The following is a 13,842-nucleotide window of genomic DNA, read 5'->3' as shown; positions in this document are numbered from 1 at the left end:
CAATGACCACACACTGTACATCCCCCTACACACTTATATTACATACAGGATGTTCGGGTCCACTGGACCCGGGGCTAATAAAAGAGTGGAAATTTTAGGTCCTGTGTACCTTCACTCTGTCCTCCTACTGTCTGGGGCTGCTATTAGTATGTGTATGTGTGTTTGTGTGTGTGTGTGGGAGAGAGAGAGAGTCTGTAAGTGTGTGAGTGTAAGTGTGAGTTTTGTGTTTCTGCCCCTGCCGTTCCCGCACAAGGTTGTAGCACTTTAATTCATAAATGTGATCTAACAAAGGAAACGGGCAAATATCAACCATATATGGCTGTTTATATTGCTTGTAATTGGGATGAAGTAAACATCAGTTGAGTATTTTAACATACATTTTTTAATTGTGTTGAATTAAAAACCCAAAAATGCAGCGGGTCCACCTGACCCACGAACACTGGCTGAGTAACTAAAATATGAACACCACACAAGGGTTAAACTAGTTTAAAGCCAGTTGAAACAGCTCTGACAAAGAGGAGAAACACTGTGCGCAATGATACAGTCTGAAGACTTTTCAGTCTACAAATCGCCATCATTTACCATGGATTTAATGTAGTAACACTAACTGCAACATGGTATTGTGCCAGAAATGTGGGATATTCATATCGAATTTTATTATATTATTAATGTGGTGTGGACATTAAAGGTCCCATATTGTCAAAACTGAAATTTCCTGGAGGCTCATGAATATTAATTAGACAGGCCAAAATCGACCTGTTCTCAGCAGAGCTCCTGAGAAAGGAGCTGTAAAAATATATTGAGATGGTTTTTGGTACTTATACCGCAAATATATATTCTTAAGGACATCAAAACCTAAAATAAAACTCCAGAAAGGTGTACAATATGGGACCTTTAAATGTATTAAATGAGTAATGGAATATAATTACAGTATTTTTTGTGATTAAGCTATAGCATAATATGCATTTATATTAAATGTATTTAGACTACTGTTTTTCATTTACTTTGTTTTTCAATACCTGGAAATCATATAGTTACATTTTTACCATTGTATTGAGGTGTTATATGTGTGGGTTTTAACTGTGGTTATCATGATCTAAATGTATGCGACTATGGAAGACCAACGGTTAATTTTAATAAAACTCAAACAGTCAGAATAATTAAATTTCACCAGATAAAAATTAGGTTGTTATAATTTTTACAGATGTTATTGTTTTTGATAATGAACATAAAGCTACTACTTCTGTCAGTTCAAGCTACTGTCAAATGTGCATTTCTAAGAGACAATTTTTTTTAAATATTATTAATACTGCAAACTTTGCTGAGGATACGTGCCAAGGTCAGGCAACACCTGAACCTGTTTCTTGATTTGAAACAATATCACTGATTAGAACATGCAGAAATTAAGAAATTAATTCTTCTATTAAGATATTTATTTTGTTTAGGAAAAACACCTGGAAAAGTGTAAAGAATTCAAAAGCGTGAAGTGTTTGCATCTTCTGAGAGTAGTTTAAAACCACAATTAACAGTCTGATTCTACAACTTTCACTTAAGAGCAAAAATTTGCCTTTAAACTTAACAGAAATAAAGATTTGAAATTTATCATGATAATTATCAATATCGAATGATATGTACAATTTTATTGTGATAATTTTTTGGCCATATCGCCCAGCCCTAATTGTAATATTTCACTGTAAAATAAAAAATAGTACAGTCATGGCCAAAAGTTTTGGCAGTGACATAAATTTTGTGTTTTGCAAAGTTTGCTGCTTCAGTATTTGTAGATTATTTTTCCACATGTTTCTATGGTATACTGAAAAACAATGATAAGCATATCATAAGTTTTAAAGGCTTTTATTGGCAAAAAAATATAATGAATCAATATTTCCAGTGTTGACCCTTGTTCTTCATAGCCTCTGCAATTCGCTCTGGCATGCTGGATATTAGCTTCTGGGCCAAATCCTGACTAATGGCGATCCATTCTTGTCTTATTAGTTCTCGGACTTGATCACAATTTGTGGGCTTCTGCTTGTCCACTCGCCTTTATCACCAAATTGCTCATGGATTGTTGGAAGAAGTCACTCTTGCCGGACGTTTTGATACCATTTTTTATTCATGGCAGTGTTTTTGGGCAGAATTATGAGAGAGCCCACTCCCTTGGTTGAAAAGCAACCCCACACATGGATGGTCTCAGGATGCTTCACTGTTGGCACAACACAGGACTCATGGTAGTGTTCACCTTTTCTTCTCCGAACAATCGATTTTCCAGATGTCCCAAACAGTCGGAAGGGAGCTTCATCAGAGAAAATAACTTTGCACCAGTCTTCTGCTGTCCAATCTTTGTACTTCCTGCTGAATTTCAGTCTGTCCTTGACGTTTTTCTTGGAGAGAAGTGGCTTCTTTGCTGCCCTTCTTGACACCTGGGGCCTGATGTATAAATGTTGCGTACGCATAAAATGGGCATGGAAATGTGCGTACGCAATTTTCCACACACATATCGGGATTTATAAAAAAAATTAACTAGGCGTAAATATGTGCGCACCGTACGGACACACACACTGCAATGACTTTGTTTGATGGCTTTGGAACATAGACGGTAACGACAGACATGCGCTCGTTGATCAAACAGTCCATTGGTCTGATGACAGTATAACCTCTGTTCACAGGTGTCGCGCACAGACAGCAGCCTAATGATAACCCCTTTCGTGCTCTTCCCAATATTGTGACAAACAACATATTTAAAAGATAGAATTTGAAGGAAACCGTAAGATATGCACGTTTTATTTTCAGAATGTTTTGTTATTAACGCGGAGAGTCAGAGTTATTTACACTGCAAAAAAATAAGGCCTATCTCTTTCCATAAACACATTCTAAAATATATGTTTACTTTATAGGCAAAATTGCATAAATTTGAATAGCAATGTGATGTCTCAAAAAGCATTTATAGTACGTATCTCATATTGAGATTTATGTAAGCACAATCTTCCGCTGACTGGGTATTACAAAGGGAATTTTGCACAGGTTCTGGCGTACGCATGGCTTTATAAATCTGAACATTTTTGTACGTACGTACTCATTCACACTTTTACATGTGCTGCTGATATGATTAGTCAATTAATGTTAGCTGGTCATTTTGTTTCAGGATTTTTTTTTTTTTTGAAAAGTTTATTTTTTGGCCAATGAAGCTTTTAGCAATTATTTAAAATGCATCTGATCACTCTACACAATAATCTAGAAACAATGTGAATGAACACCACAACAGCTTAAGCAGCAAACTTTGCAAAACACAAAATTTATATCACTGCCAAAACTTTTGGCCATTTAAGAAAAATATAATTTATTATTAATATTAAGAGTATGATTATTACTAAATAAAACAAATATTACTATGACACTTCACTGTAAAATATAAAACACTCAGTATTTAAGAAAAAATATTATATATGTATTATAAATTATTGTATAATATAAACTTGATTGTATTTTATTTACATTTCAACTGTAAAATTACAACACTTTTTTACAATTAATCTCTTTAGTTTCAAATGTTAAACCATCAAGCATTTATACTGATGGAAAACCAGAGAAAGCCCTTAGAGCTTTCTTTTGTTGGTCAGCGTTTAAGCTACAGGTATTGATCCAGTTTGGGATTAAGTGCATTACAAGTTTGGTTGACCAGATTGTTGATGCATATGGTGTCCCCAAATGAATATTAAAATGACCCCAAACTCAGAACAGATACAGAGATTGAGTCTGCATGGAGCAGCATGCACTGTGAATGGAGCCACTCTGAGGCGCTCAAAGTCCAGAGGATAATGAGATGCTCACGCGTAAGAACACAGTGCCATGCTTCGCTCTGAAAACAGCCGATTTAGATTTTATTCCGATTAATCGTGCAGACCTACTTTCATGCTTGTTCCAGTTTGGTTCTATTGCTAAGCTTCCCTCTCCTCTTCTTGTTCTTCAGGTTCTTTAGATAGCAACTGGGTGGTGGGAGCGACGCTGGAAAAGAAGCTAGTACCCCTTCCTCTATCGTTAGCTTTAGGAGCCTTCCTTAACCACCGCAAGAACAAGTTTCAGTGTGGTTTCGGCGTCACCATCGGATAGAACGGCCATGGCGATTTAAGAATCTCAACCGCTACAATCCTCCACCACGCTTGGACCGGTGCAAAGAGACATGGGGACATGGACCAACACTGAAACGGACTCAGAGACTCCCAGTATTAGCGTGTTGAACCTTCACAAGAACGGACAAGGACACAGAGCTCGCAGGACTGACCAGCAGAGCTCTCATCAATCTAAATGTTCAGTTACCTGATAAACAGACAGTCATATAAGGTTTGTTTTTAAATGCACATCATGTGAAATAAATGTCTTGTACGTGTAACATTACAGGTGTTTTGTAAGGACGTATATATCCATATTCACAATATTATTCATTCAAATACAGTCAGATAATGTGGACATGCCTTTGCTCTTTTTTTCTTTTTGCCTTTTGTGACAAAATTGTTTTTTTTTTGTTTTGTTTTTCCACAAGACGGTTTTCTTAAGGGCAAAAGACTTATGCCCTCTCCATTTTTTGATTTATGAGCAAAAAAAAAAAAACTTGTCTTGGTCTATATAAATGTGGTCGGGCGGTTTGAGTGTGTTTTTCTTTTCTTTTTTTTTACTTGTTAATGTAAGAATTACAATGATTTAATCTTCAATAATTCACTCCATGAAATGCTGTTTGTCAAAATTATGAAAATTCAATGCATGGGAAGCTCTGGAGTTAAATAATGGGTTGTTTAAGTCTACGTCTGTGTCCCTTTGTCTCATATAACTAATCACACAGAACCGTCTGAGAATTTTGATCATGAGGTCCTTTTCCTGTAATGTCTGTTAGGGTCTTAGGGCCAAATTCGGATGCTGGTTTAATATTGACCGGGCCTAACCAATCAAGACTGTCCTTTTTATGTGCCTGGACATAAAATGCATCACTGAATTTTCCACATGGAAGAATTTCCAAAGTTTGTATTGTTTTAATTAGTTGTTGTACACAAGGTTTTTGGGGCAGTCAAAGGGTTGGTGCAGATACTGTAATAAACCTGTACAATTTAAGCTGGTTTTAATACCCAGTGGAGTTTTTCATGTCTCATGCTGATTTCATGTCTTTGTGGCATGGTGGAGTACAATAAAACAGGCTTTTGGCCTGATTCTAATGGATGATTTTACAGTGCAATTATGTTGAATAAATATTTGGTTGTGAATGGAGTTTTGAAAAGAAGTTGGTTTTTATTTTCATTGCTAGAGATGAACTTACTCTGTTTGACTAAGGATTGCAGGATAAAATGCCTAGTTCATCTGAGGTTTGACAGTGAGTTAATATGAGAACGAATGTACAAAGGTTTATTTAAAAATAAATAAATTTGTAAATATATATAAATACCTTGCTACGTGTACTGCGTTAGGCTAACCGAGACTTGTCATTTGCACTTATATATTGTTGCTCTTTTGTTAGTTTTGGCTGCTTTTATTGTCATCATTTGTAAGTCGCTTTGGATAAAAGCGTCTGCTAAATGACAATGTAAATGTAAAAAATGTCAGCATTGACAAGAATAGTGCCTTTATTTTTGTATTACAAACGAACTATAAATGTGTTATATATTAACTATAACATGAAACAGATTTTACAACAAAACTCCAGTTCTACATTTCGACATTCAGGCAAAACCATTTTCCCATTAAAGACAGAACAACTATACCATCTGCAGGACTGATTTAGTCAAATTAGGTTTTTCCACTCTGTCTCTTGTGGTTCTGAATCATTCTCTTCATAAGCAAGTCCAACTCGAGGTCTGACCGCTGAACATCTGCGTTTCCACAGCCAACCTTTGGACAGCTGTGAAGAATGACAGAAAGGTTGGCAACAGTGGCTGTTATATTATTCTATACACTACAGTTCAAAGGATACATTAAAATGATCAAAAGTGAGAGTAAAGAATTTTACAATGTTACAAAAAAAATCTATTTCAAATAAATGTTTAGAACTTTCTACATGCTTTTGAACTTCATATTCACTAAAGAAATGGTGCCTTCCACAAATATATTAAGCGGCAAAACTTTTTAACATTGATAAAGTGATAATATTGATATTAAATGTAACACTGGTATAAGTTCAAGATTTAATAAATAACATTAAATAAGTTTAACATTAAAATGTTTTTTTTAGCAGCAAATCAGCATATTATAATGATTTCTGAAGGATCATGTGACACTGAAGACTAATAATTAAAACTGAAAACAGTGGTAACACTTTATAAGTATACACTAATAAAGTATTTAAAATTATTAAACTGTTAGTTCATCTTTAATTCATAGTTTATAAACAATAGTTAATACATTAGTAGACTCTATACAAATGGTGAGTTCTTCATTCATTAAATAAATAAATAATTAACAATTATTATTGTTTAATTAGCTCATAGTAAAGGAATTGTTAATTGGTAATAAGGAGTTCACTTTAGATAAGGTCACAAAAAAATGGGAAAATGTCATTAAATAATATCCAGTGTTCCTTAAAATGTTTACAAATACTGTACATTAAGGACACACACACACACACACACACACACATTGGCATATGTGGTTTACAGGGACTCTTCATAGGTGTAATGGTTTTTATACTGTACAAACTGTATATTCTATCTTCAAAAACATTTTAAAATCTTACCGACCCCAAACATTTGAATGGTTGCGTAAGTGTATGAAGCTCAAATATAAAGAAAGAGAACACTTCCCCCCAAAAAAGTAAGTAAATAAATAAAAAGTTTACGTTGATATTTGTTGGTTGCAGGATATGGAAATGAATTATGCATAGTAACTGTATACTTATTTGGGACAACATAAAGACAGAATTGAGCAGTGGCTACATACCGAAATTTCTTCTTATTTTTGTGCTTAGCCTTAATCATTTCAAGTACAGCCTCTTGGTCATAGTGATGAACGCATTTCTTGTTTTTCACTGGATTGACCATCTTAACCTGTCAGAACAAGGTACAGTAAAAAAAGTTTGTATGATATGACATTTCTATATTTTTCTTATTCTTGCAATTCAAATAACACACAAAAACACCACTACAAATGTGAACTTTTAACTCAAGGGCTTGTGCACTGACGTGATGACGTGAAATGGTGCTGATATTTACCTGGGTGAGAGGGCAGATGAAGTTTGTCTGGCTCTGTGTTACAGCAATGTCCTCATCCAACTCCTCTTCATTCTCAGCAGCAGTTTGACCTGCTGCATATACAGATGCATAAATATACATTTAGGAACTGCATCACTTCACTTATAACATGCGGCCTTTGTGAATGCTGTGTTGCAAAAAGGGTGAGTTCCTCACCTTGCATGGCATATTTCCTGACACTGTCTCTGAAGGCAACAACCTTGCTGTGCCTTTGCAGGTCTGCATCTGTAACTCCAGCTGTAAGCTCAGTGAAACGCTCCTTTACAGAGTTCCTCAGATGAAACATGGCCTCGGGAGGTTCACGTCTGACCTACAGGACATACGAGGGAAAGCCACGGTGGCTCAATGGTGGTCAAAATGAAGCACCAGTGACAGTCAATAAGACAAACCTGAGCAGTCTTCTCATCAACAGACTCCACAAAACAATTGATTTCTCTGTCCAATCTGGAGCACTCCAGAATCATCTCCTCCAGCTTCTTCAGAGCTGGACTGTTATCCATACCTGAAATAAAAGACAAAGGTAAAGTACATTTTAAAAAGTATGTCCAAAAGAAAGCTGAATTTTCAGCAGCCTTTACTCCAGTCTTCAAAGTCACGACAGTCAATAAGACAAACCTGAGCAGTCTTCTCATCAACAGACTCCACAAAATAATTGATTTCTCTGTCCAGTCTGGAGCACTCCAGAATCATCTCCTCCAGCTTCTTCAGAGCTGGACTGTTATCCATACCTGAAATAAAAGACAAAGGTAAAGTATAATTTAAAATGTATGTCCAAAAGAAAGCTGAATTTTCAGCAGCCTTTACTCCAGTCTTCAAAGTCACATGATCTTTCAGAAATCACTCACCTTGTGCTTCAACTATTCCCAGCGCAACATCTGATACCATGTCCATACAAGCTCCAATATCTGCCTGACATGACTTCAGAGTGGACAAGGTGGACTGCACTGAACTTAGAGACATATCGGGAAGCTATAGGACTGCTTGGGGGGGGGGGAGCATAAATTCAACCCACAAACTCACGTGCTGCTTTGACTCGTTTGGCAAACGTGCTTTGAAAAGAACATTTAAAGGGATAGTCTACCAGATAAAATAATAATAATGATTATTATTATTTCATCCTCGTGTTATTCAATACTTGTCTTTCTTTCTTTCTTCAATGGAACACAAGAAGATATGATAAAGAATAACAACTTCTGTCACCATTCACTTTTATTGAGTGGGAAAATATATAGATGTAGATAGAAGTGAATGGTGACTGAGAATGATGAAGAATTTGGAAGTGAATGATGAACGATAAATAATGGCATTACTATCTCTTTAACGAAATGTACTAATTTATAGATCTAATTGGTAAGCTATGGCATTTTCGTTTACGATCATTTTTTAAAAACATTTAAACTACTTATCTGCGATATTTTTGAAAATATACTCACATAAAATGATAAGAAACCTTCGCTTCACCAAAAGTAGCGCCACAAAGTAGCCGCTTCCGGTTTCAAAACGCCCCGAATGAGACGTCAACATAAAAGACTTCTAACGACTTCATAAAGCGGTCTTAAGGTTCTCACTACGTTACACATAATTGTGGTCAATTATGTGAATACAACCCATATAAATTATTTAAAAAAACTACATTTTCAAATATCTGCGTTTAGATAATAAACTGCTGATGTGTAACCAATGAGACTCGAAGCAGGCTTTCAATCAGTTGTGTTTTATTGAATTACAGCAGACTGGTTCTTATAAAGAGCAAGCAGGATTCTTGGTAGCAGTACAGTAGTCCTGATACATGTCTGAACATGACACTAAAGCAGCTGCAGGAAAAAGAAATACACTTAAGCGCGCTGAAAGCAGTTCACAGCCAAGTAGTGGAAAAATTAGTTACTGTAATATTGTCAGAAATTAGCCTATAACTACAAATAAACATGTGCTGTGCATCTCTGTATTGTACTGATTTCAGTTTTGATCATGTCAGTCAGGTGGGCTCTCTACCCTTGGCGATAAGGTACAGTATGAGAGCGCAGGCAATGTGTTTATGGTCCAAACAAAAGCCTAAAATATCACCTCGTTTTCTGGAATGAGATAGTTTTTATTGAAGCACCGCTTGTATGTGTCCACTTGAAATATTAAGTGCCTTCATGGACCACATTGTTTTATACCAGCTTCGCCAGCAGGTGGGTTAGTTTTGTGTCCACTCACAAAAATGATTGAACATTCCATTATAAGGGTCAAGGGAAATGTCTTGGGACTCCTATTATAAACGTAACAAAAGTCTCATCTTCAAAAAATTTTACAAATCTGTTGAAGTACAGAAAAAAATATTTACAAGGGCCCTTTTAAAAAACAAACGCATATTAGTAACAACATAGCAGTCAAACTTTGGCACTCCATGGTCACTCTCCAGACAGTGTTTCACAGATGCTCCCAGTTCATCTAGTCTCCGATGACCTCAAATCCAGATTATGATATCATTGGTTCCATTCATGACAATAGATGTCATTCCTTAATCATCAGGCCCATCTAGTTCGGTCATAGCAGCCTGTTTTCTTCTGCAACAGAACAAGCAACAAATGCTACTTGACTCACATAAATTATGGATGATGTTTTTGAAATAAAATCCAAAATTGACACTGCGCCCCCCTCCCAGCACACAAAATTTGAGCTCTGCCCTCTCTCTCGCTGCCAAGCTGTTTTTCTAAAGGCTAAATTACAGACGTACGACATTCTGGGTGTCTTACAACCACATCTGCTACATTATCACGAGAAGCAGCTATTTCTCAGGGAAAGCAACTCTCTCGCTCCTTCTCCATTCAAAATATCAACCAGATAGTTAAAATAAAAAAGGACTATTACCTTTATCACTTCATCCTGTCACTCTGTGCTCTGCCGATAGCACTTCAAGGTCTCGTGCCACTTTCTGTGCATCGTAATCTTTGCCATCAATGTCAGCTGCCAAGGAAACCCACCTCTTACCATCTACACTCGCCTGTCCATGTTGGTCCTTGCTCTTGCTGATATCAGGCATGTTGTGGCCCAACTTACTGGTGAACCATTCGACAATGTCCTGGTTGGTTAGTTTCGACTGCTCTGCAAGCTTCTCAAAACCCTCCCCTTTTTGTACCTTTGTCTCTTGAAAGTGCCTTTGTAGGACACTCTGGGCCTGCTCTGAGATCAACGTATTGTTTTGTCCATTCGGTCTCTTGTTGCTAAGACTTTGAAATTGCTCCATCCAATCTAATGTTCCATTTTTCAAAGCAGATCTGTTGTCCTTAAACCACCGGACAATTTCTGTACGAGCTAACCCTGTTTGGATTTCTAGTTGGTTGTACTCCTCTGGTGAGGGCCACTGGGTTTGTGCAAACACGTCTTTAAGAAGGCAGAGAGACTTGCCATCAATGGCCTCTGGACACGCAGAGGATGTCAGAATGGGAAGAGGTGAGTCCCTGACTCTGCTGTCCTGCTCATGGACTCCATTCAGTGTCCCCCTTTGAAGGTGATGCTCCAGCCTTTTTGAGCCCATCGAGTTGAGCAAGGCTTGCTCCAGGTTGTCTCGTAGTGCACGGCGCTCCGTGAACCAGCAATCAATTTCGTTTTTAGAGAGCCTGGTGTCTGCCACAAGTTGCTCTATCTCAGCCTGGGTTGGAAAGCTAGTCCTTTGGAAACTCTCCTCTAACTTTTTCATTTGCTCAGAGGATTTGCCTTTAACTCTCTCTAGTAGTGGAAACTGTGTGGCGACAGGCTTATGCGGTTGGCTGTCGTTCGAAGAGAGGTCTGTTTTAATCTGTTGCACTGCCTTATAGTTTCCATGGCGCTGATCGCTGAACCACTTTTTGATCTCTCCCCATGAGAGGCCAGTCGTCTCGATGAGACGATACACTTCTTCATCATCAGGAAACTGGCACTGAGCATAGCTGGTGGTCAGCTCTCTGATCTGATCAGGGGTTTTCTCACAATCTGAAGAAAGGCTTGGTGTTGGAGAGACAGACTTGGGAGTACTCTGAACGGACTGAATTATTGAAGGCCTCTTTATCTCTGGGGCAACCAGTGGTGCTGTATGGGGCCTCTTGACACCCTGTGCTATCTGATTTGTCACTGTTAGTGCGAGAGGAGCACCGGTAGCAGTTGAGCCATTGGAAACTGGTGCCAACACTAGGCCAGATTGTCCAAGAACATGGCAAGGGACGGTCTGGATAAGGGGCTGTGAAGCTTTAGTGGACTGAGTTAACTGAGCAGGAAAGACAGTGAATGCCTGTTGGACAGGCTGAATTGTTCCATTGAACATCTTCTTTCGTGCTTCCTCAACCTCCTCGGGAGACCAGCTAATACCTTGTTTTAGCCGTTGGGTAGTGAACCACACTTTGATTTGTTCTTCGGGGTGTTTGGAGGCTGCAGTGAGCCAAGAGAGCTCTGCTTGGGTAGGGTATGGAAACTTGTTGAAAGAGGTGATGAGGGTCAAGTTGCCATCTAGCGAGGGGTTGTATTTTAAAGTGTTCAAGGGGACAGCAATTTTTGGTACTAAGTTGTAGTTAGGCGGGCGTTGCAAAGATGGCATTATATGAGAGAGGCCATCCTTAAGAGTTGCATCTGGAATTATCACAGTCCCGTTCACATTCACTGCAGTAATTTGCTTTTTCGGTAGATCTTGAGCGACTTTGTCCAACGGAATATAGTCCTGCAACCGTAAACTACCTGCTTTAGGCTTACCCACCTTAACAGTACTGGATTTGCTCAGAGGAAATGCAGTAAAGTCCTCTCCTGACTGAGGGCTGGTTGTATCATAGATGACTGCACAGTTCGAACCTTCGATTGTCTGTTCTAGAATGGTCTGACTGTTGAGTTTGATTCTCTTGAACTTGAAGTTGCTCTCCCCAGGATGGCACTTCTCATTGTGTTCTGTCAAAGAATCAAACTTTTTTGTGTTGAAGTTGCATACCGCACACAAGTACAGTGGGTTGAGTATAACATTGGGGTGGTTGGAATCGACATGATCTTTGAACTCGTTGAGATTTTGTGTGGAAAAGGGACAGTATTTGCACTCATAGCCTCCCTGGAGTTTCCTCTGTGGTTGTGTTTTCACTTCAGGTTTTTCCAGCTCTGTTGCTTCCTGCACAGAGTTCACAGAACTCTTCCTATCCGTCCAGTCGTCACTAGAAGACACATGTGAGGATCCATTCTCTTCTGGACCATCCACACAGGAATCCATTTCTTCTGGATCGTCTGCAGTCACCAAGTCATCCGGTCGGATCATGCAGGGTGTTGTAGACTTTCTTCGACTAGCCATGGTCAGGGAGTAAGACGGTACAGTGCAGGGGGACTCTGTTGATGGGCAATGAGCAGGTCTTTGTCTGGTGGAGGATGATTCTGCTGACTGTGAATGTCAGCTCCAATGGAAGACTTCATGAGACTTCATCCCAGATCACACAGTCTATTTAAAAAAAGAAAAAAAGATGCAAAATAAGCATTACTGACTCGTATATCAAAACTAGATTTCATGCATTAGAACTGTATGTAAAACAATTACTGGGGTGCTTAAGGGGGTAAAACACAGGACAAGAAAAACCACACCGCATCACGGGTAGGACAAAATTGAGGTATAGCACACAGAACATGTATATGTTCAGTTCAAAGTCAACTCCTGATAATATTCAAGATGGAAAGTCCTAAAGAGTGAAATTCAAAAGACAAAGGTTTTTGCACTTTTTCATGAATGAACATGAAGTTTTATAGGTTGTTGTATTAAAAAAAAGATTACAAGAAATAAAGTACCACAAACAGACAAACTTGTTATTGAAAAACTGTCTATAAACAAGGTATCTTCTAGCCTACAATATACATGTCACTTGAAAATATTTGTTTTGTATACGATTTTTGAATGGCACATAAGAATTTTGAGCAGTCTGAGTCCACAAAGTCATATCAGGTGCTGTCGAGAGATGATGAACAGCTTTGGTGTGCAAAGATTGATAGAAAACTATGGTTTCGATTTTAGGATGCTGCAAGTTGTGTGTGTGACTGCCTGTAGACACTTAATGTGAAAATGCAGAGAGTTTTTCAAGGTTCTTCACTGTCTGAAGTAAACAACAGATAGATGAACAATAAAGGCTTATGCTTGCCGTTTCAATGTGATTAGATGGATTTCTATCAACACAAAAGATCTGCTTTTTAATCACAGTTAATTGTCACTTCAGGTGCAACACAGCTTGATTTAGTGTGAAAATCATCACAAAGGACTACAGAACCTGCATAAAAGCATTTAGATAAACACCCCAGTGCTGTGTATTAAATTAGAGGCATCAGCAATATGGTGGTCAGTCCGGATGGGAGGGGCAAAAACATCCTGTGCTAGGCTGAACTTGTCCAGTCCAATAATAGCCTTCCTCAGGCCTGTGTTGCCCTCAGCAGATCTCAGTACATTGGAGACTAATTAAATATGGATGGGACCCTGAGCATCTCATATCACAGCTTCAACTCACTGTGAGAGCACCAGTATAATGTATCCTTAGCAATTCTTTTTTTTTCTTCTTCCTTGAGAAAACTGTGCTAAGGGCAAAAAGGACAACGAAAGTTCACAGAACATGAAAAAAAATTAACATTTTTAAACACTATTTTATATATA

General features: G+C 38.1%; 3 protein-coding genes across 11 annotated transcripts in view; 1 reads left to right on the top strand and 2 right to left on the bottom strand.

Annotated features, from left to right (window-relative positions):
- Nucleotides 1-5,389, top strand: part of LOC107723430 (mitochondrial import receptor subunit TOM40 homolog) — a 15,291-nt gene extending 9,902 nt beyond the window's left edge. Inside the window, exon 10 of the mRNA XM_016532033.1 lies at nucleotides 3,968-5,389. Within this exon, the coding sequence (XP_016387519.1) occupies nucleotides 3,968-4,107 (140 nt within the window). The 3' untranslated portion in view covers nucleotides 4,108-5,389. The remainder of the gene's footprint in view (nucleotides 1-3,967) is intronic.
- A 202-nt stretch (nucleotides 5,390-5,591) lies between these two features.
- LOC107723429 (E3 SUMO-protein ligase NSE2-like) lies at nucleotides 5,592-8,765 on the bottom strand. 5 transcript variants are annotated; one of them, XM_016532030.1, is made up of 7 exons: nucleotides 8,660-8,726; nucleotides 8,072-8,203; nucleotides 7,842-7,954; nucleotides 7,383-7,536; nucleotides 7,188-7,279; nucleotides 6,916-7,022; nucleotides 5,592-5,881 (listed from the first exon to the last, which is right to left on the bottom strand). In XM_016532030.1, exons 2-7 carry the CDS (start codon nucleotides 8,184-8,186, stop codon nucleotides 5,770-5,772), a joined length of 693 nt encoding a protein of 230 aa, XP_016387516.1. In that variant the 5' UTR covers nucleotides 8,187-8,203; nucleotides 8,660-8,726; the 3' UTR covers nucleotides 5,592-5,769. The 5 variants fall into 5 exon arrangements, with proteins under 5 accessions (XP_016387516.1, XP_016387514.1, XP_016387517.1 ...); XM_016532028.1 differs by having other exon boundaries at nucleotides 8,072-8,206; nucleotides 8,660-8,719; XM_016532031.1 differs by lacking the exon at nucleotides 8,072-8,203 and having other exon boundaries at nucleotides 8,660-8,765.
- Nucleotides 8,766-8,924: 159 nt separating this feature from the next.
- Nucleotides 8,925-13,842, bottom strand: part of LOC107723425 (zinc fingers and homeoboxes protein 2-like) — a 21,774-nt gene continuing 16,856 nt past the window's right edge. For 4 of the 5 annotated variants that reach the window (XM_016532019.1, XM_016532020.1, XM_016532018.1 and 1 more), the window contains 2 exons: nucleotides 10,080-12,651; nucleotides 8,925-9,775 (listed from right to left, as the gene is read on the bottom strand). In XM_016532019.1, the coding sequence (XP_016387505.1) occupies nucleotides 10,090-12,507 (2,418 nt within the window). In that variant the 5' untranslated portion in view covers nucleotides 12,508-12,651 and the 3' untranslated portion in view covers nucleotides 8,925-9,775; nucleotides 10,080-10,089. Of the gene's footprint in view, nucleotides 9,776-10,079; nucleotides 12,652-13,491; nucleotides 13,754-13,842 lie in introns of those variants that run through there. The other variant, XM_016532022.1, reaches the window with a different exon arrangement.

Source organism: Sinocyclocheilus rhinocerous, unplaced genomic scaffold (genome assembly GCF_001515625.1).
Source record: "Sinocyclocheilus rhinocerous isolate Xijiao unplaced genomic scaffold, SAMN03320098_v1.1 scaffold241, whole genome shotgun sequence".
Lineage (NCBI taxonomy): Eukaryota > Metazoa > Chordata > Actinopteri > Cypriniformes > Cyprinidae > Sinocyclocheilus > Sinocyclocheilus rhinocerous.
Note: the sequence above shows the minus strand (reverse complement) of the source record. Positions and strands in the feature narration are given on the sequence as shown.

What these genes read in the sequence shown, in the direction of transcription:
- LOC107723429 (XM_016532030.1), bottom strand. Translation starts at nt 8,186, where the DNA reads ATGTCTCTAAGTTCAGTGCAGTCCACCTTGTCCACTCTGAAGTCATGT. An exon ending in CAGGAAATATGCCATGCAAG is followed by an intron (nt 7,280 to 7,382) that starts GTGAGGAACTCA and finishes CTGTATATGCAG; the next exon opens with CAGGTCAAACTGCTGCTGAG. An exon ending in TCATCTGCCCTCTCACCCAG is followed by an intron (nt 7,023 to 7,187) that starts GTAAATATCAGC and finishes TTGTTCTGACAG; the next exon opens with GTTAAGATGGTCAATCCAGT.